This window comes from Hemiscyllium ocellatum, chromosome 1 (genome assembly GCF_020745735.1).
Source record: "Hemiscyllium ocellatum isolate sHemOce1 chromosome 1, sHemOce1.pat.X.cur, whole genome shotgun sequence".
Lineage (NCBI taxonomy): Eukaryota > Metazoa > Chordata > Chondrichthyes > Orectolobiformes > Hemiscylliidae > Hemiscyllium > Hemiscyllium ocellatum.
This window is the reverse complement of record NC_083401.1, coordinates 84,118,282-84,139,744: the sequence shown is the minus strand read 5'-3', so window position 1 is coordinate 84,139,744 and position 21,463 is coordinate 84,118,282. Positions and strand designations below refer to the sequence as shown.

Below are 21,463 nucleotides of genomic sequence, written 5' to 3'. Positions count from 1 at the left end.
TTCACAACATCCTTCCTAAAGGAGGGAGACCAAAACTGCACACAAGATTCTAGTAGTGGCCTAACCAACATTCTGTGCAACCATAACATGACCTCCCAATTCCTATACTCAATGCACTGACCAATAGAGGCAAGCATACCAAAAGCCTTTTTTACATGATGTTAAATAGCTCAGGGTTGGACGTTGTCTTCCATTGTCTTGTCTTAGGGAGTTGCTGATTAATTTAGTTGACCATCTGCTGTGTTCACCAAGTAGTTCCAAGTTTGTGTTAGTTGCTGCTGGGCCTACAATCAGAACCCAAGAGAAAGGAGGTTACGGAAGTCAGATTTCAAGTATGTCTAGATCTTTTGACTTTAAAAGAGGATCCTTTGGTTACCTCATAGGAGGTACTTTCCCCATCTTTCCCAACAGCTGTTCTCTTAGTGAAAGCTACCGGGCTACCGGGCTACCTACAAGCCATGGATCACCTCCAGCTGTGGGTAAAGTCATGGATGTGTCCAGATGGGTTATCTAAGGATGGATGGATTGGCCATCCAGTGCTTCCATCACCTCTCATTAAATGGGAGATAGGTCAGCGGAGGTCCAAAAGACGGTCGGCAAGCCAAACATTGCATTTTACAAGCCATGCACATTCTAACATGCCATCGAGGGGTTGTAAAAACTAGCCCAAACTGTAATACTTCTAAAAATGTGCTTGATGTATTACTGAAACCTATGTTGGTATCAGCAATTTTCTCACATTGTAAATTTTTTCATTTTGAAACAGTTCTGGGCGTGGAACTTGCCTGGATAACGAACCACCAAAACGTGATTTTCTTTATCCAACAATAGCGCCAGGCCAGGTGTATGATGCTGATGAACAATGTCGGTTCCAGTATGGTACCACGTCACGCCAGTGTAAATATGGGGTAAGACATCTGAATCCTAACGTTGTTCAGTTGCAGTCTTCCGAGTATTTCAGCAATCCTGTAACAGCCATATGGACATTCCTGGCTTTTCCCCACTTATGTACTACGTAAATGGACAATCCCATTTTCCCTTTTAGTTTGTAGTTGCTTTTAACTGATTATGATTTAGCTGTTTGACACTTTCATTAACTTTGTTGTTAATATATAAGAAGAATAGCAATATGAAACATGCATAAAATAAATATTTTTCATCAACAAAGGCCATGTGCCATCCTTGAGATAAAATAATGCTTCTGACTCACTGTCAGGTCCTAACAGATACCTGAGAGCCTTTCAAAGAAGAACAAAGAACAAAATACAGCACAGGAACAGGCCCTTTGGCCCGGCATGCCAGTGCCAACACATTTTGTCCCTCCATACTAAAACTGTCTTCACTTACAGGAACCTTATCCCTCTAGTCCCTTCCTATTCAGGGATTTCTCCAACTGCTTCTTGAATGTTGCTTTTGTGTCTGCTTCCAGAACCTCCTCTGGCAATGCCTTCCAGTCACTTTGTGTGAAAAAGCATGCCTCGCCTATCTTTTTTAAACTACACCCCCACCATGCACTTTGAAACTGTGTCCCCTCGTAATGGACCTCCTCCACCCTGGAAAAAAGCCTCATGCTTTCCACTCTATCCATGCCATTCACAATCTTATAAAACTATAGCAAGCTACACCTTGTCTGTTTACCACCCTTGATCTTAAGAAGCACTTGACTTCTGCATGATATTTTATCCACAACATAGTCATATCTGGAAGCATAGAATATAGGATCTCATATCACCCAAACAAACAACATTTTTCAAAACTGTTAAGGTGCTTGAACTTGTGACCCCTCACAGTTTGGAATATGCTGCTGTGTCAACAGTTGCAGCTTATCAGTAGATTGTATCCACATAAGATGAGTTTCAGTGTTAAAATTAGCAGTGTTAAAGTAACATTTATTAGAAACCCTAGCCCAGTGTATAGTAGAACAGTGTATGGAAGGTCCAGGAAGGCCTTTACAGATGTGGTCTTTTCTGTGTACCTGGAACATATTCCACATGATAGGATGGAATAGTTTTATAATATCAATGTCAATTTTACAGTAGGTCGTTCATATTTTCTTACCTAAAACATTGTAATATTTACTCCTCTATATCATACATTACACTGATCAAAATTTAAAGATTTGAACAGAACTGATGGTTCCGTCAGCTTTAACACGCATATCTTTTCAACTTGATTCATTCCTTATTTCCCCCACTGAGTTTGGCATTCTTTCCTTCTATTCCCTCAGGAGAAAAAAAATTGAGACTTTTCTTTGACGTTTAAGGTGACATATCAATGCAAGTTTATGCGCTTTAATTCATCACTTTTTTGTAATGCATATCCATTGTAGATCACAGAACATTGGTACATTTTCAGTCACAGATTTATATCAATCTACTTATGAAAATACACGGCAAAAATTGTCCCCCCACCAGTGTGTTGAGAGCAGTTGTGAATAGAGGTACGAAACTACGGTGAGAATCAAAATTATCAGGTTCTTGATGTTGAGAAAGATTTCCCCAATTTTGCAACCTAGGCCTAAATAGCAAGTTCAGATTCTCATCGTTGAGTAGCAATGACCTTATCTCCATTCATTTGCCTCATATTATAGTACCAACACTTCTTATTTATGTTCTCTTCTTCTTCATTGAAAAACCAGATGGTGCAAATTACCAACATGTAAATCAGAGAGTACCTGGTGATGAAATGTCCTAACAATAATTTAACTGTTTCTTCATAACAATGTGACTGGATAATCCATGGCCACCATTCTCCTTGACCCTTCAGAAACACAACATGGCATTGGCTAACCACTTATTCACCATTTCCTCATGCATGCTCTCGGTCCAACTCACACACTGCTTCAATTCTTCAAACCTTTTCCTTGAAGCTGAGCAACAACAATGCATTGCTGAGGTTTCTTTGTGGGCAATGATACATACCTATCTCATGAATCGGCACAAGATGCATCTATGGCTGTTAGGTTGTTTTCTTAGCACCCATATATTTTGAGCTTGTTTGGAAGCTACCAACCTCTATCTCTGAATCACAGAACTGTTATTATGCAGAAGCAGGCAATTTGGTCTATTGAGCCTGCACCCACTCTTCAAGCAAGCAGTTATATCTTGTGCCAATCTCCTGCTCTTTACCCATATCGTTGCGTACTATTGCTATTGTAATGATCATCCAAGCTCCTTTTGAATGATTCAATTGAACATGCTTCTACCACATTTCCAGGCAACACGTTGCATACCTTAACTACTTGTGTGAAAATATTTTTCTTTTACATTACCCTTGCTTCTTTCGCACATCATTTTAAATCTATTCCCTTTCATTCTTGTTTCTTTTACAAGTGGGAACAGTTTCTCCCTGTCTATTCTATTCAGCTAACTCATGATTTTGAAAGCTTCTATCAAATCTCCTCTCAGCACTGCTTTTTATCATTTATACAGATGATTTGGATGTGAATATAGGAGTTATAGTTAGTAAGTTTGCAGTTGATACTAAAAGTCGGTAGTAATAATGGTTGTTTCGGAGTACAACAGGATCTTGATCAGATGGACCAATGGGCTGACGAGTGGCAATTGGAGTTTAATTTAGATAAATGTGAGTTGCTGCATTTTGGAAAGGCAAATCAGGGCAGGATTTATACACTTAAAGGGAAGGTCTTGAGGAGTGTCGCTGAACAAGCGACTTTGGAGTCCAGCTTCAAAGTTTCTTAAAAGTGGAGTTGCAGATAGATAGGAGAGTGAAGAAGGTTTTTGGTATGCTTACCTTTATGGGTCAGTGCATTGAGTGAAGGAATTGGGAGGTCATATTGTGGCTGTACAGGACATTTGTTTGGCCACTTTTGGAGTATTGCATGCAGTTCTGATTGCCCTGCTATAAGAAGGATCTTGTGAAATTAGAAAGGGTTCAGAAAAGAATTTACAAGAATATTGCCAGGGTTGGAGGGTTTAAACTATAGGGAGAGGCTGAATAGGCTGAGCCTATTTTCCCTGGAGTGTTGGAGGCTGAGGGATGACCTTATAGAGGTTTATAAAACCATGAGGGTAAATAGACAATGTCTTTTCCTTGGGGGAGTCCAAAGCTAGATTTAAGGTAAGAGGGGAAAGATATAAAAGGGACCAAAGGAGCAACTTTTCATGCAGAGGGTGGTGTGTGTATGGAATGAGCAGCCAGAGGGAGTGGTTGAGGCAGGTACAACTACAACATTTAAAAGGCATCTGGATGGGTATATGAATAGGAAGGGTTCAGAGGGAAATGGGCCAAATGCTGGCAAATGGGACTAAATTAATTTAGGATGTATGGTTGGCATGGACGAGTGGTACCAAAGGGTCTGTTTCAGTGCTGTACCTCTCTGTGACTCTATGACTTTGTCTCCCCAAGGGGAAGAGTCCCAATTTCATCAATCAGTTCTCATAATTGATGTTTCTTATTCCCAGAATTATTCATGAAAATCAATTCTGCCCTCTCTCCGATGCAATTACTTTTTTACAATAATGTGCTGCTCACAATGGTACACAATATTCTAGCGGAGGTCTAACAATTGTCTTGTACAAGTTCAACATCACCTCCTTGCTCTTGTACTCTATGTCCCATTTACTAAAACGGAGAACACAATTCGCTTTATTAACTGCTTTCTCTAGGCTACATAAACACCGCACCTACAACATGTGCCAGCAGTTGACATCACAAGCTGCTCCAGTAAATGACTATGTGTGAAAGTCAAAGGGGAGGAATCCTTAGTGGAGTAAATTCATTGGAGTCAGTAGGAGGTACTGCTGCAGCCGGTCAAGGGCTTTTCCAATTTTATTCAAATATTTTGGCCACAGTCACACGGGCACTTTATCTAACCAGATTCCAGAATCTTGTCCTTTCAGACTAGCATTTGGACCATGATGAATCCTGGCAATATAGAACAGATCATTTGGCTTCTTTTGAAACAGAAGTAAAGTGCTTGGCCATGCTCAGTTGGGACTGTTCTGGGATGGGGGTTGTTGTTGGTGGTGGGGGTGGAGATGGTGGTAGGGGTGGAGTGAAGGAGATGGTCAGTCATATGGATTTGGTTGGTGGCTTATAGGGACAATCCTTGAGTCCTAACGAAAGTCAATTCAAGGTGAAAGTGAGTACTGTAGATGCTGGAGATTAGAGTCGAGTATGGTGCTAGAAAAGCACAGCAGATCAGGCAGCATCCGAGGAGCAGGAAAATCGACGTTTTGAGCAAAAGCCCTTAATCAGGAATAAAGCCAATTCAAGTCTGGGGCTGGGGAGTTATTTACTAGGACACTGATGAAATGGTCACTGTGATGGAGGGCAATTACAGATAGTCGGGTAAGATTACATAGTAAATGTAAGATTACTGGAAGCTACAGAAGTGGGGAGCAATGTTACTTTTAAGCTGCTTTTAGAGGTCCTGCGCACGGCGATCAGCATTCCAACACTATTTCCAGTATTGACTTCTGGTATCTGAAACCACTGCCTTGTACAGACCATAACGATCCACACAAACAATAAAAGGGAAGATGGGTGGAGGTCAAGGTTTAAAAAGTTCATGGTAACTCGGGCCTGTACCTGGGGAAGGTGCAGGACCAACAAGGCCCACTGGCAAAAGTAGGAACATTACTGACTTCCATAAAGTCTGTCACGGGAAAGTAGGAGAGGCTCAAAGGTCACAGGAGCCACAGGGATAGCAACACAAAGATGGAGAAAACTTGTACCTCACAGACAGAGCCTGCAACTCACTCACACTCTGGTGAATTTGGAATGTTGCCATGTCTGATCAAAACTCAACTGTGCAATAACTACACAAAGTGGCTGACATCACATGCAAAGTGACATGTGCTTTTTCTTTGTGGTTGAAATAAAACTCTTGTAATTGGAGGCTCTCCTAGGGGCAGTTGCAGTAACCCTGCCTCCATTGATTCAGTAATGCCACCCATCTGGCTTGAATTTGTACTTTATTGACAGGTTATTCATTGTCAAGAATGCACATTAAAAGTTATGGCCTCAAGCAATCATGAATATTAAATTATGCACACTAATTTTCTCCTTGGTGTCTCACCTAAGCAATTGTTTTGAGAACAATGTGCTTAAAAGAGGAACCTGAATTTACCATTTCATAACAATACTTCATCGCAAGCACTGGAAGACACCATTTTACAGTTGTCAGATTCATACATTGAACTGTACATATGCAAGGAGATGGTGTGTGATGTGTAAGAAAATTTGTTCTTTTGATGCATTTATAGTGGCTTTACTGGCAGAATTCTACTGTCAATGTAGCATTAAAAACTTTAACTATGTAACATACTATTGGATGATGCCACAATCATGAGCGTTCCTTTTGGAAGCATGATGTTGACCTCCTTGGGAATTCCCCTTGCTACACTGTGTGGCAGTTGTGAGGAGTAGCATTATTGTTGCAACATTCCCTACAGATTATCTGCTGATGGGTCTCACATGGAGGACATTGTTGCTGAAGTCACCATTCTTTGAAAACAACATGGAAAGAGACAATAATGCCTACATTGTCAGCAAGTCCAACAAGAGGCAGCAACGTTCAGCAGCAGCTGGACGACCTCCAGAGGGAGAAGCTGCAGGTGATGATCCACTAAGTAGATGCAGGCAGAGATGTATGATGAGACCCCACATCTTGCAGCTATTTTTTTCAACCGACTGAAAGAGAGCTGGTTAAGGATGTCCCCGGCCATCATCTCTGAGCTAGAACATCTGCTGAAGCAGCGTTTATACTCAGAAGACTCTGTGGCCATCCCATCCCAGTGGTCGTCAAAACCATAGCTACCCTGAATGTTTATGTCAGCATCTCATTTCGATGAGCAACCAGAGGCCTTTGTGAGATCCTAACGTTTGCCCCAAAAAAATGCACCTGGGATATCACTGAGGCCATTTTCTTTAGGTCACAGCTGTTCATATTCTCTGTGATGAGAAGAGACAAGTAGTGGGAACTTTCACCATCACTGACTTCCATCAAGTGCACAGCACTGTAGACTGTATCCAGGTTACTTTGAGAGTGTTCTATCACTAAATTGCAGAGTTCGTCAACAGAAAGACTTCTACTCCATCAACATTTACATTATATTAGTGTTATGTAATGGTTGACCATTGATGCTAGATTCTGGAAGTGTGTGCCAGATATCCTGGAACTAGATAATTCACAGATTCCTACCTCCTTCCAAGGTCCTCAAGCCATACAGGGATAACTACTAAGAGACAAGGATTATTTTCTTCAAAAATGGTTCATGACACCTTTATAAAACCCTCTGACAGAGGCAGAATGGATATACAACCAAACTCACACTTTCACCAGGGCCACAGTGGAGCAGACTGTGCACCTTTATACGATGAAGTTTTAATGTTCAGACTGCCATAGCATAGTCTTGCAGTGTATCCCACCATTGTGGCATGCTATACCTTGGATGCAGACAAAATGGGGGAGTTACAACAATTTTCTGAACCCAAGGATCAAGGAATCGATATGGAGGATTGTCTAAGACAGCATCACAGAGCAATGTACTGTCAAGCATGAGAGGCCAGGGAGAACCTAATTGAAAGCCACTACCAGGATGATGAGCTGGAGTTGGTCTTTGTCCAATTGTTTAAAATTCAGTTGGTATTATGACAAGTAGCCTCTGCTTAATGCAAAGGACCTTTGAACCATATTATTTTTGCAGTCCATGACCTTTTCTGTTTCTGAATAAATGTCTTATTATCCATGTGATTGTCTCCTTGATATCTTTGAATGACCCAGCAGAGTCCTAGGACTCAGAGTTTGGAGATATTTGTTTGGAATTATGATATTGAAGGCAGAGCTAAAGTCAATAAATAGAAGTCTGGTGTAGGGCCAGGGAGATGGTATCTGCCATGGACCTGTTGCAATGATAGGCGAACTGTAGTGGAGCAAGGCAGTCTGGGAGATTGTAGTTGATGTGTGCCATTACTAACTTCTCAAAGCACTTCCTACTGATGGATGTCAGAACCACCAGGTGGTAGTTATTTAGGCACGTTGCCTGACCTTTGTTTGGCACCAGGGATGATAGTGATCTTCTTGAAGCAAGAGGGAATCTCACATTGAAGTACAGAGAGGATAAAGATGTCTGCAAATACTCCTGCTAGATGGTCCACACAGGATCTGAGTGCATGGCCAGGGATTCCATCTGCTTTCCATGGGTTCACCCTCAAGAAGGCTGATCTGGCATTGCAGATGCACCCCAGGCTGTCAGTGCGGGTGACATCATTTCACTGACCTTCTGTTCAAAATGAATTTAGAATGAATTTCTGGGCGGCACGGTGGCACAGTGGTTAGCACTGCTGCCTCACAGCGCCAGGGACCTGGGTTCAATTCCCACCTCAGGCGACTGACTGTGTGGAGTTTGCACGTTCTCCCCGTGTCTGCGTGGGTTTCCTCCGGGTGCTCCGGTTTCCTCCCACAGTCCAAAGATGTGCGGGTCAGGTGAATTGGCCATGCTAAATTGCCCATAGTGTTAGGTAAGGGGTATATGTAGGGGTAGGGGTATGGGTGGGTTGCGCTTCGGCGGGTCGGTGTGGACTTGTTGGGCCGAAGGGCCTGTTTCCACACTGTAAGTAATCTAAAAAAAACGCATTGAGCTCATCAAGGAGAGATGGGTTGTTGCCAGCAATTCTACTCCATTTCGCATTGTAACCTATCATATTGTGTAAGCCTTGCCACAGTCAACATGTGTTCATGTGGAATGTGCGATGGGTGGAAACATCACTAATTCCACACTCTCAGCCACAAGCTGGGTGTAATTGTATAATGTGGGTACAGGCTAGGCCCCAGCACATCCTCTGCCTCCTGCCTATTGAGTTTAGCCTTGTTGTTGTCCACAACAATGCAGAGCTTTGGCTGCAGTTCTCAATGTTATAGTTCAAAGTTCCTGATATCTGAGAAACAATAATCAAAGAACAGCACATGAACAGGCACTTCATCCCACCAAGATTGCACCAACACATGATGCCTTTCTAAACTGAACATTTTTGCCCATATGCAGTGCGTATCTCTCTACTCCCAGATTAAGCGTAGAGCTGTCAAGATGTCTCTTAAACATGACTATTGTATTCACCGCTATCACCACCAACATCCCTTCTGGTAGCACATTCGAAACACTGAACATTCTCTGTGTGAAAAACTTGCCTTTCCCATCTCCTTTAAACTTACCCCTTTAACTTCAAACCGATATCTACTGGTAATTGACATTTCTACTCTGGGAAAAAGACTTCGACTATCCATTCTATCCAGACCTCTCATAATTTTGTTAACTTCTATCAGGTTACCTTTATATAGAAGTTTACGAAATTATGAGAGGCTTGGCTTGTGGCCCAGGAAGTAATCCTGAGATTACAAACCTCGAGGTCTTGCTTTTCAACTTCCTACCTAATTTCCTAAACTCCCTTCACAGGACCTAATCTTTCCTTCTGCATATGTTATGTGTACCAATATGGACCACAACCTCTGGCTGCTCACCCACCTCCTTCAGAATATCCTCTGCCCACCAAAGACATCTTTGACCCTGGAAGCAGAGAAACAATGCACCATTCTGGAGTCTGTTGTGTGGCCACAAAAATGACTATCTGTGTCCCTGACTATAAAGTCCCCTATCACTACCGGTCTCCCCTGAGAGATTGCTCCTCCCAGCAGTATCCAACATGATATATTTGTTTGAGAAGGGACGCAGCTGACTCCTCACTGTCTGCCCATGGTTACTCATCTTCCTGGTGGTCACCCAACTTTTTTCTGCCCATGAAGCCCTTACTCTCAGTGTGAGTAACTCACTAAACGTACTATCCATGACATCCTCAGCCTCATGGGTGCTCCATAGTGAGTCCATCCACAGCTCCAGCTGCTCCATGTGGTCAATCAAGAGCTGCAGCTGAACACAGTTCTGCTTCTGTCATCACAATGGATACAGGAAGTGCTCCTGTTTTGCCTCATATTACAGGAAGAGCATTCAATGGAGCTGGGTTCTCTTCCTATTTTGAATTTAGTAATGAAATCAACCTTATTTACTGCAGACAATAATCCAGGAACTGATTACACCAATCTTACCCACTCATCACCAAACTCAGGTCTCTTACTCCCACTCTCTATTCATAGCAGACTACAACTACAAATAGTAAGTACTTTATCTCTGTCCAGCCATTACACACTCAGTGTGTAAACCTGCTTCTTGTGAGCAGCCAAGCCTCAGTCACTTTTTTAATTGTGACGCCACCTCTGGAGGTCTGCCTTTAGATTCACCTCAGGTTCACTCTGATTGACCCCACTGCTCAGGTATTAATCCTGATGTTCACCCCCATGTTTGTTCTGTTGACCTGTCCCTCAGGTATTTATCCTGTTGTTCAGTCCCATGTTTGTTCTAATTGACCCCATTCCTCAAGCATTTATCCTGCTCTTGCTGTTTGTCCCCAGATTCGCTCTTCTTTGCTGTGCGAGTCCGGAGCCAGTTGCAAGTGGGAGCTGAGCAATGCTTGGCCATTAAAGCTTCTTTCAGCCTTGGGACATATGAAGGAATTGGTCATATGGGTGTGACCTAACTAGATCCAACAGTGAATATTGTACTGCAGCAGATATTTCACACTGAAGATGAGGATATACTTACAAAAGTGAAATGTATTGATGTTTCACTCATAATGACATTTCAGCTGTGCCACCTCTATGCCTTCAATAATTTTTCTCCTTCCTCTGCCTGTCACTATGTCTAAGTGCAGCTGGCTTGGTGGGAGCCTGCTCATGGTTGGCCTAATTGCCTCAGGAAACATGGGCACTCATTTCTTGGGGCGATTGGACCTGGAGGAACTCGACCTGCTGAGACTTGCCCCAGCTTGGACTTTTACAGCTTTGGAATTCTAGGCATGGGTGAGATTGAAAGACCAGACCCTCTGAAATGTGCTGAAATAGGGCTTCACTATTTGGGCCCTCCGCCCTGCGGATGCCTGCCTACTTCACACTGACCCCCTGACAGGGACCAATCCTTGGAATGAGGTCAACTTCCCTTGGCCTCCTCTCACTGTGCCAGTGATGTATAGCATCTACGGAGAGAGTACAGGTCTGTGGGTATATCTGGAGATGCTCAGGGTGCTGGACCTAGTTTTAAACATCTGTTGCCTATGGAGGCAGCCAGATGCACCCATACCGGAGCCAGCACAGGCTTGATAATATTGATGGAGTCCTCCATCCTTCGATTCAGCTCATTGTCTGCTTCTGACAAACCTGCCTGCTGTTCATCTGCCTGTCTCTGAAGTTTGTTACTGTCATTAGTACCAAGATTTGGAGGTGCAGGTGTTAGACTCGGTGTACAAAATTAAAAATCAATCTGTTGGACGATAACTTGAAATTGTGTGATTTTTAAATTAGTACCAAGAACAGGTCTCATCTCATGGCAGAGGCTGAGCAACTGCCTGGTCTCTGGTGGTCCTCTCCTCAGATACCTGAGTATTTCTTCCTTGACTGGCTTGGGGGATGTGCTCCTGAATCTAATGTAGGAAGGCAGCTACTGAGGTGACTGTCTCTGAGCTGGATGCCTCTCTGAGAGTTCAATAGTTTCCACCTCAGAGATGCAAATGCAGTGGAGCTTCTCCAGCGCTGGTCTTCATGGAGAGATTTACTTCATAATACTGATGCCTGGTTAACAGGAGAGGGAAGCTGTTGTTGAGGACACAGTAAAATCTGTGGAGATAAATAATGGCCTAGCATTGGTGGTAATGAGAGAGCAGTGTGGTACAACACCATGAAGCATACTGGATTGGTTGCCCATCATGGTCACTTCGTTCCCATGTAACTGTTGTGGTCTTCTCTGACCAAATCCAGAATTTTCTCCTCATTGCAAGTGAGTAATCTGAAGTCTAACGCCAAGCTTGGACATCTTGGCCTGGCTGGAGGTGAGTTTGTCTGCAATGAGACAAATGGAAGGTTTGAGCATGATGGAAATGGATAGAAGAGTCCATTCATGGCGATACAGGAACAGAGGCGGTGGTGAGGTGTGACAGTGAGTCAATGGGAAGTATAGAGAATAAAGCTTAGTAGAAATTACTGGAAAAGCTCAGAACTGAGGAAAGGTCACTAGATCTGAAACATTAACTCTGATTTCTATTCACAGAAGCTTCGAAACCGGCTGAGCTTTTCTAGCATTTTCTGTTTTTTGATTCTGATTTCTGGCATCCACAGTTCTTTCAGTTTTTAGAAAAGCTTAGTGGTTTAGGGGAGTGAGGTGAGTGTGAGCCTGCCAGGTGCTGGCAGATGGGACTAGATTGGTTTGGGATATCTGGTCGGCATGGACGGGTTGGACCGAAGGGTCTGTTTCATGCTGTATATCTCTATGACTATGTATGCAAAACTGAGAACTGCAGTCCCTGCAGATTCCTGAAGAAGAACTTATGCCCGAAACATCGATTCTCCTGTTCCTTGGATGCTGCCTGACCCGCTGCTCTTTTCCAGCAACACATTTTTCAGTCCCTGAGCCTTGATAAGAAACATGCAGAGTGACAGGGTTAGAATGGTGGCCTTGTGAGAATGAGGTAGCTGAGAGAAGGTAGTGATACTTTTCTTTGTGAAACATAGAAAATCAGTGACCTTCTTCCTGCACTAACCTGAGTCATATCTGCATCCATTCTGGCTTGGTCTGACGGTGTGGCCTCCTGTGACAGGCCATTTGGAAAGGAATATTTTCCTCCCTATCATATTAGATTAGATTACTTACAGTGTGGAACAGGCCCTTCGGCCCAACAAGTCCACACCGACCCGCCGAAGCGCAACCCACCCAATACTCCTACATTTACCCCTTACCTAACACTACGGGCAATTTAGCATGGCCAATTCACCTGACCCGCACATCTTTGGACTGTGGGAGGAAACCGGAGCACCCGGAGGAAACCCACGCAGACACGGGGAGAACGTGCAAACTCCACACAGTCAGTCGCCTGAGTCGGGAATTGAACCCGGGTCTCAGGCGCTGTGAGGCAGCAGTGCTAACCACTGTGCCACCGTGCCGCCCAGGACTCTGCTTGAAAAGCTGGGAGTGAGCTTTCCTTTCCTCTGGGCCATGTCCTGAGTGTAGAATCTCGAGCAACACAGTGTGAGGGGCAGTTCCTGACTTTGTGTGTCTGCAGTGATGTGCACCTGGGCTTTAGCTACAACACTAGTGCCTTGAACACCACTGATTTGAGCAGTGGTGAGCATTACTGCCTCTTCAGCCATGTGATTTCCCCAAGAAGGGAGCCCATGCCAAGTTGCACAATGAATGAGTTGAAGAGCAGAAGATTGTATGAAGAAAGTCACTGTGGACTTTATGAAACAGGCACTTTGAATCTCACTCATTAAAATACTTCAAATGAAAATGGGAATGTTCATCCATATTCACTCACTGAGCTTGACTGTAATTAATTTACATTCAACTATCATTTCTTTCTCTGTTCTGACCTAAAAGGGGCATTGTCCTGTAGTGAACATGGCTTGGAACAGCAACTGCTTGCTCTCTGAACTTCCCTCACTTCCTATAGGGATGGGCTTAGCCTGCACACATACAGACACACACGCACACGTATACCAAGATACACATATATGCACATGCATGCACGTGCTGTCTCTGTTTTGGTGTCTCTAGACCCATTTTGTCCATGCCACACCTTCATTTAGATCCTTGCTACATCTCTTTCTTCCCTTCACCACCATTAGCAGCTTCTTTATCTTTGGCTGTGAGTACCTTCAGACTCTTTTCCCCATCCCTGCCCATCTACTTCATAAAAAACACAATTTTCCAATCTAAGAAAGGGTTACATCAGGCTCGAAACAAAGCAATGTGCAGATGCTCACTTGGTGTCAAATTATTTGTTTGTGAGATTTTGACATAGGTGGCAAGGCTGGGTTGTTGTCCATCCTTAATTATCCTTGAATCGTATACCTCTTCAGAGGGCATTTAAGAGTGGGGCAACTGATGTGGCTGCAGAGTAATGTTTTCTAAGTGAAGAGCTGGTAGTGTTCTCAAGCATGGACTCTCAATCAAGATCTGTGGCTGCTCAAAATATTTAAAGAGGTCTGCCAAAATAATTAGGTTGCCATAGGAACATTTCTGAGTGGCATCTCGTTCTGCTATGTTAAGATATCATATTAAGTGAATGGATGTGCTCTCCTCTGTTAGTCATTACTGGATAAGAGGGGTCAGAGCTAATATTAGACGTCAACACCATCAGTCTCAACAGAACTCTTTCTCAGCTCCAGTGATTCTTTAGAAACTTTACTGTAACTCTGCCAACTTAGCAACAGCTTAACAAGTTAAACAGAGTTTTACAAAATTCGAAGATTGTCTCAACCTCAACATTCAGCAATGTTAGCACTGAACTACTAATGTCAGTCTACCAACCTTAACCGCAGGTAACAAACTTCAGTGATTGCACCCTGACTTCACTAATGCTGAACCACTCTCACCTAAACTGAAACAGGTAAAATCATAGGGATCTAGATAAATTCTAAATGTCAGGAAAAATCATTGTAAGTGCACACAATAATATACAATGCTTTCTTTTTAAATTCACTTGTCAACATCTTGACAGAATTGTTGCTTAGCATCAGCCGAAAGTTTTGTATTATATATAAGCAAATTAAAAATAATGCTAAATAAATGCGAAACTGATTTTGTTTAGCAAAAAGCTTGTGTTACAGACAGGTGGCAGAATTTTTATAACATCAGGCAATAAGGTGGGTTGAGAGGGGAGCGTCAGAAGTCAAAAGATTGAGAATCCCTGTTCAGATATACTGTACTTGGAGGATTTTGGTTTGCTGTACTTGCCTCCCAAGTATTATCTCTGCACTAACTTCAGTTCAGACCCATCTCTTTGCAAATGAGGCAACCTTGAGGATAAATTATGCTATGCTGCTGTTAAAGATGTCCTCACAGATGCTTGCAAAAAAATTTCCTCCCCTTTTGGTCAGAGAATGCTGCTTGAATCAGAGAAACCAATAAAGGGAAAAAGAAATGACAGTCGAATAAAAATTAACGATTATACTGCATTTGTTTATTTTTGTAGCAATTAAAGTTGTGAGTCTGTTAGAAAGACCAGAGTTCTTTAATTAATGCATTCAATCATAGCAGCTTTACAGGCTTGGGCCATGAGAAATAACTAAATGTTCAATGATGGCTGCCAGGAAACCATAAATATAAATGTAAAGTTCAGGTGTTGCAAACACTTTCTATGATGTCCTACTTAGTGCTCTATTGTTGAAAAAGTGATTCAGAGTACATCGTATTTATTGAAGAATAAAATTTGTTGCTGTAAATGGAATTTTTTTAAGCTTTTTCATAACATGAAATAGGAACAGCATGAGCAAAAAAGGGCAAAAATGCAAACCTCTGCAGCTCTTCATACTGAGCTATACATATAAGGAAGTTAGCTTAAAGATGTGTACTTTCTAAAGTAGGTGCTTTCTGCAGGACTGTAAGGAATGTGTGATGTATTTCAGACTCCAATGATGCAACACTTTAATCATAATCAAAAATGATATTGTTTTGCAAATAGCTTTGGTTATTTTAGGGTTTTGTTCCCCATAATAATGGATCCTTTAAGTTATTCACTTGTTACATTTTTGTTGTATTTTGTGGATAATAATTTCCACATCTGTAACACCACCTGATTTCCCCCACACCTGAAATCATCCGCTGTAGCTGTTTTATCTTTGTTACCTTTGTTATTTCTAGACTTAACTATTCCTTTGCCCTTCTGACTGACATCCCACCTTCAACCTTACTTTAACTTAAGGTAAGCTAAAAGTCTACTACCTGTATCTCAGCGGCCTCGATATTAAAATTCATACCCATGGGTTTGCCAAACAGCCTTGCCCTTTTCTGTCAATGTAATCTTTCCCATTCCTACAAGGCTCTGAGATATCTGTCCTCCTAAGTTGCTACCTCCTGCACGTTCCTGACTGGTTCACCAATGGCAGCTGTGCATTCGGCTGCAGAGGCCCTGAGTCCTGCTATTCCCATGCTGAATCTCTCCAGTTCTAAAACTGTCCTCCTCTAAATCACTCCATACAGCCAAGTATTTTGATAGAATTTTGGATTATCTGTTCTAATAAATTCTTGTGTGACTTGGTCTCTCATTTTACATGGATATACAGCACAGAATTAGGGCATTTGACCTAATCACTCCATTTTAGTCCACTCGCAACTCCTCCCATTTTCCTCCTCTAAATCTAACGTTATAGCCATCAATCCTTCTCCCTCATGCACTTGCCTGAGTCCCCTTAAATACATCTATATTATTTGCTTCAACTGCTTCCTGCAGGAATGAGTACCACCTTCACACCATTCTTTGAATATGCAATTTCTTCTGAATTTCCTGTTGGATTTCTTGGCGGCAGTTTTATATTGCTGGCCTCTGGTTATGCTTTTCATCCAAAAAGGAAACATTCTCTCTACATCTATTCTAATCCTTTGCAAGATCTCTATTAGGTCAGCTCTCAGACTTTTTCCAAGAAAACTTTTTCCAGATCATTAATCCTTTCCTGCACACACCTTTGTGTTATAGTGCAAATCTCATTTACACCCTTTCCAGTGCCTCTAAAACATGGTGACCACACTTGTATAAAATATTGTTTACATATTATCCAACCATTGTTTTGACACAGTCTTTGTTTGATGTGAAGCGCCACTGAATACTTAAAAGTGCTTTGTAAATATAAGTATTTTATACTTGTTCACGGGATGTGGATTTTGCTGACTAGGCCAGTACTTAGTACCTGTCTCAGATTGCCCTTGAGAAGGTACTGGTGAGCTGCCTTCTTGAACTGCAGTTATCCTTGGAAGGTAACTATTCTCACAGTGCTGCTAGTAAGAGAGCTCCAAAATATTTATTCAATGGCAGTAAAGGAATCGTTATGTAGTTTCATCTTAGGATAGTATGTGGCTTGGAAGGGAACTCGATGGTTCTAGTGGCACGTTGTTCTTGTCTGTTAATGTGTGGAGATTGTGAGTTTAGAAGGTGCTATCAAGGGATATTTTGCGAGTTACTGTAGTGCATTTTCTATGTAGTGCACGTATTTGCAACTATGCAATGCTGATGAAGACACTGAATGTTGATAGTGGTCGATAAAGTGTCAATCAATGAGGTGGAGCACAAAGGGATAAAGCTAAGAACTTTACTGAGCACAGATAATTCAGCATCAGACAGGGAAAGGTTAAAAGGTATATTGAATACATGTCAAGGGATGGAATTGGAGGGAAGGAAGGGGTCAAAGAAACCAGAGGGACATCAGTATCTGTCAGCCTTTGGAGGCTTATGTTATTGATCACCTGAAAGGACGAGATTTAGCATTTATTGCCCATCTCTAGTGGCCCAGAGGCCAGTTAAGAGTCGACCACATTACTGTGGGCCTGGAGTCACATGTAGGCCAGACCAAGTAAGGATGGACATTTTCTCCCCTAAAGGACATTAGTGAAACAGATGGGGTTTTTCCCCATTGGGCCAGCAGGTTTGGGCTAATTATTGAATTCAAACTTCACCATCTGCCCTGGTAGAATTCAAGCCCAGCCCCCCCAGACATTACCTGGGTCTCTGGACTAATAGTCCTGTGATAATGCCACTAGTCCATCACCTCCCCAGTTTCAAAAAGCAACCATTGCAAAACATATACTTATGATTCTTACATTATATTATGTTTTGAGTGGAACAACATTAAACTGGAGAAAGGAAGCTGCAGTCATCACCTGGCCTTTTATTTAGACAGCTGTATAACATTTGCATAAAACCTGGACATAGCATCAATGTTCATCATTAACACATGTGTAGATGTTAGCCACTTTTGTGATAACCATTAACAGTCTAGATTAATGGTTTACCCAAAATTCATAGTTCTCAGTTCAACACTTTGCAGTTCTAGGTCAAACTTTCAAAGGCTCTTTGTGTTTAGCTGTTTTAGAGATAGTACCATACCTAACTAATTCTCAACTCTCACAACTTAACTCGACCAGACATTTTTAAGATTGTATATTAATGCCAGCAAGTAGCAGTTGTGAACTTAACTTTTCCCTATATTCATGAAAAAAATACCTTTAGGTAATATTTGTATTCAACATGCAACAGCTGCCCTTCAGTGAACATCCCTACTTTTGACCTTATGATGGAGGGAAGGTCATTGATAAAGCAGCTGAAGATAGTTGAGCCTAAGACACTACCCTGAGGAACTCTTGCAGAGATGTCTTTGGATTGAGATAACTGACTTCCAAAAACCACAACCACTTTCCTTTGTTCCAGGTATAACTCCAACCAACAGTGAGTTTTCCCTGATTCACATTGACTTAGTTTTGCTAGGGCTCCTTGATGCCACAGTCTGTCAACCAAGACCTTAATGTCAAGGGCTGTCATTTTCACCTCATCTCTGGAATTCAGGTCTTTTGTCCACATTTGAACCAAGGCTGTAACGTGATCAAGAACTGAGTGGCCCTGGCAGAATCTAAGCTGAGCGTCACTGAGCAGATTATTGCTGAGAAAGTGCTGCTTGCTGGCACTGTTGACAACTCCTTCCAGCATATTGCTGCTAATTAAGTATTGGTTGCTAGGTCAGTAATTGACTGGATTGGATTTGTCCTGCTGTTTATGGATGGGAAATACCATAAACAGCAATTTTTTTATATCACTGGGTAGATGCCAGTGTTGTAGTTCTATTAAAACAGTTTGGCTGGGGCTATTGATGTAAGGTCTATCGATGCAAGAGACTATTGAAGTATGGCTTTCAGCAAGTATTGTTTTTGCTTTATCAACATAATGCAGAGTCCCACAAAGGAACTATGGATATATATATACTATCCTCTAAAAGATGAAATGGAATTCTCACTACGATTATTGTTTTCACTCTGCAGTGAAGTTTGTTGCTATCACAAAATGTTTTTATTACGTGTGATTACCATATTGCTATCCTACTTTTAACATCAGTTGCAATCTTAACCTTAACTTTCAAAATAACCGTTGAACTCACCGCTAATAGTAACATGCTGACTTGTCTGTTTTCACCAAGTGTTGGCATCCTGGTGTCAGCAACATCTTGACATCAGCATCAAATGTGTGGTTTGAAACATTCAAGGATTAATTCTGTAGGCCTTTTGATTGGGTTTCAGATGCATACACCATGTGTCGCAGGATCAGTGCATGCAGTGAGAGATTCAGATCATTCGGAATTCATTGTGGGGTAAAGACCTCTATATGCACGAGGCTGTAGTGCTCTCCTTGGGCAAAACCTGGAAGTTGCACCAAAACTGTACTTAATATTGCAACAATTTTGCCACTGTTGTGTTGGATATAACATTGACACATACTCCCCCAAACAAGCACAGTTGCGGCATCGTCACATTTGCGGGTGTGACTGGTGTTGTGAGGACAGGCATGTTCAAGTGGAAGGTCTGATAAATAGGAGTAAAGATTGCAGACAATCATTATGTTGAGGAGTTTTGTGTATCCATCACTTATGCCATAATTCCATTCAGCAATGTAATTGCTGTGTGTCTAGTGCTGTTTTCTTAATACTGCGACTTGCTCTCAGATTGGCGAAATTTGGGGCTGAATCTTTGCTGAGCAATCTAATAAACTCCAGAAGCCAGTGGCATTCAGGCTGACCTTTAAGTATCAGGTCTTCTGGCCACTGAATTTAATCTGCCAAATTTAGATCGGTGACATCACGCGTTACTCAAGACTTACTCACGAAAAGATGGTTGTCTGAAAAGCAATCTAAATGTGACTGCAATTGTTTAAAAAAGAAGCCTTATTTTGATCAACTTGCTACTGCATTCTTTCCCAGGAAGTGTGCAGAGAGCTCTGGTGCCTCAGCAAAAGCAATCGTTGTGTGACCAATAGCATTCCTGCAGCTGAAGGTACCCTGTGTCAGACAGCAACTATTGAAAAGGGGGTAAGTACCCTTTCTGAACTCAAAACTTTCACTCAAGTGTACATCAAACCTCATTTCTCTTAAGATAATCAGTTGACTGATTCATGTTCTCATAAATACATTTGGAACAGATGTAGGTGTGGGGGGCAAGTGATGAGGATGGCACGGAATGTGTAGAGGGATATAGACAAGATCAGTGAATGGGAAAAGCTTGGAAGCCAGAATGTAATGTGTAGAAATGTGAGGTTATGCACTTTGGGAGGAAGACTAGAGGAACCGAATATTATTGAAAAAAAGAAAGACTGCTGAAAGCTACAGAAAAGGGATTTTGAAGTCTTCATCCATGTAAAAGCTAGCATTTAAGTTCATAACATAATAGGAAAGAAAATAGAATGTTGGCCTTTATGTCAAAGGGTATGGAGTATAAAAATAGGGAGGTTTTGCTAAACCTATACAAGGTACTAGTCAAACCACAGCTGGAATACTGTGAACAATTTTAATGCCCTTATCTAAGGAAAGCTTTACTGGCTTTGGAGGCAATCTAGGGAAGGTTCACTAGACTGGTGTGAAGGGACTGTCTTAGGAGGAGAGTTTGATTAGGTTGGGCCCATACTTGTTGGAATATAGAAGAATGAGAGGCAAACTTATTGAAACAAACAAAATTCTTAGGGACTTGGCAGAGTAGATGTTGATAAATTGTTTCCCATTGCAGGAGAAATTAGAACCAGAGGATTGAATCTCAGAGTAAGGGATTGTACATTTAAGACAGAGATGAGAAGGAATGTCTTCTCTGTGGAATTCTTTACTGCAGAGGCTGTGGCGGTTAAGTTGTTAAGTGTATTTAAGGCCGAGGTAGATTTTTAATCAGTAATGGAAACAATAATCAGTATGGATTTAAAACAGGAAAGTGGAGTTTAAGATTATGAGATCAGACATAAGATTTCTTCATTTTATTTTATCTTGGTTAAAGATGTTATGTGTTTCAACTGCTCATTATAAAGCATTTCTGTTACAGTTAATAAGGTCCATGCATATTTTAGGAAACAAATCAATTAATCAGCATCAGATGGCAACAATGTCAGATTAACCTCTGGTAACTACTTTATGCACACAATTGAAGAGATGGCCATATATGATGACAATTTCCACATACTAATTTTCACACTATGTCAGAGTTAACCATGTAAAGTGCTGTGAACAAAAGTGGAAGAGATAGTTCTGGCATATTTCAGTGTGAAAGCAGAACCAAGGCAACAGGTCAACTCCATTTTAAACTTGTACACTGTGCAAACTGTCTGGGTAAAAACAGAAATTGCCCTTATTTGGAGTTGGAGATGTTTGGACTGTTCCCTTTCTCTTTCAGTAACAATGTGGAAAGGTGGAAATGAGCAGGAGACAAAAGCAATATCAGATCAGTCCAACTTTTAGCTGAATCAAGCCAAGTCAGCAATTCCACACTCTATATTTATCCTGATTCTGTCACTATAGTTCCTGCTTGCTTTTCTGAGCTGTAAGGACCTCTTGAAGGTGTTTATGTTTCAGTGGGTGGAGAGTGTTATTGTGTGTGTAGTAGCT

General features: G+C 41.8%; 1 protein-coding gene across 4 annotated transcripts in view; it reads left to right on the top strand.

The window, feature by feature from the left end:
- The window catches only part of adamts6 (ADAM metallopeptidase with thrombospondin type 1 motif, 6), a 326,411-nt gene that overhangs the window by 188,781 nt on the left and 116,167 nt on the right, over positions 1–21,463 (top strand). For all 4 annotated transcript variants that reach the window (XM_060823800.1, XM_060823780.1, XM_060823790.1 and 1 more), the window contains 2 exons: positions 767–908; positions 19,802–19,909. In XM_060823800.1, coding sequence (XP_060679783.1) covers positions 767–908; positions 19,802–19,909 — 250 coding nt within the window. The remainder of the gene's footprint in view (positions 1–766; positions 909–19,801; positions 19,910–21,463) is intronic.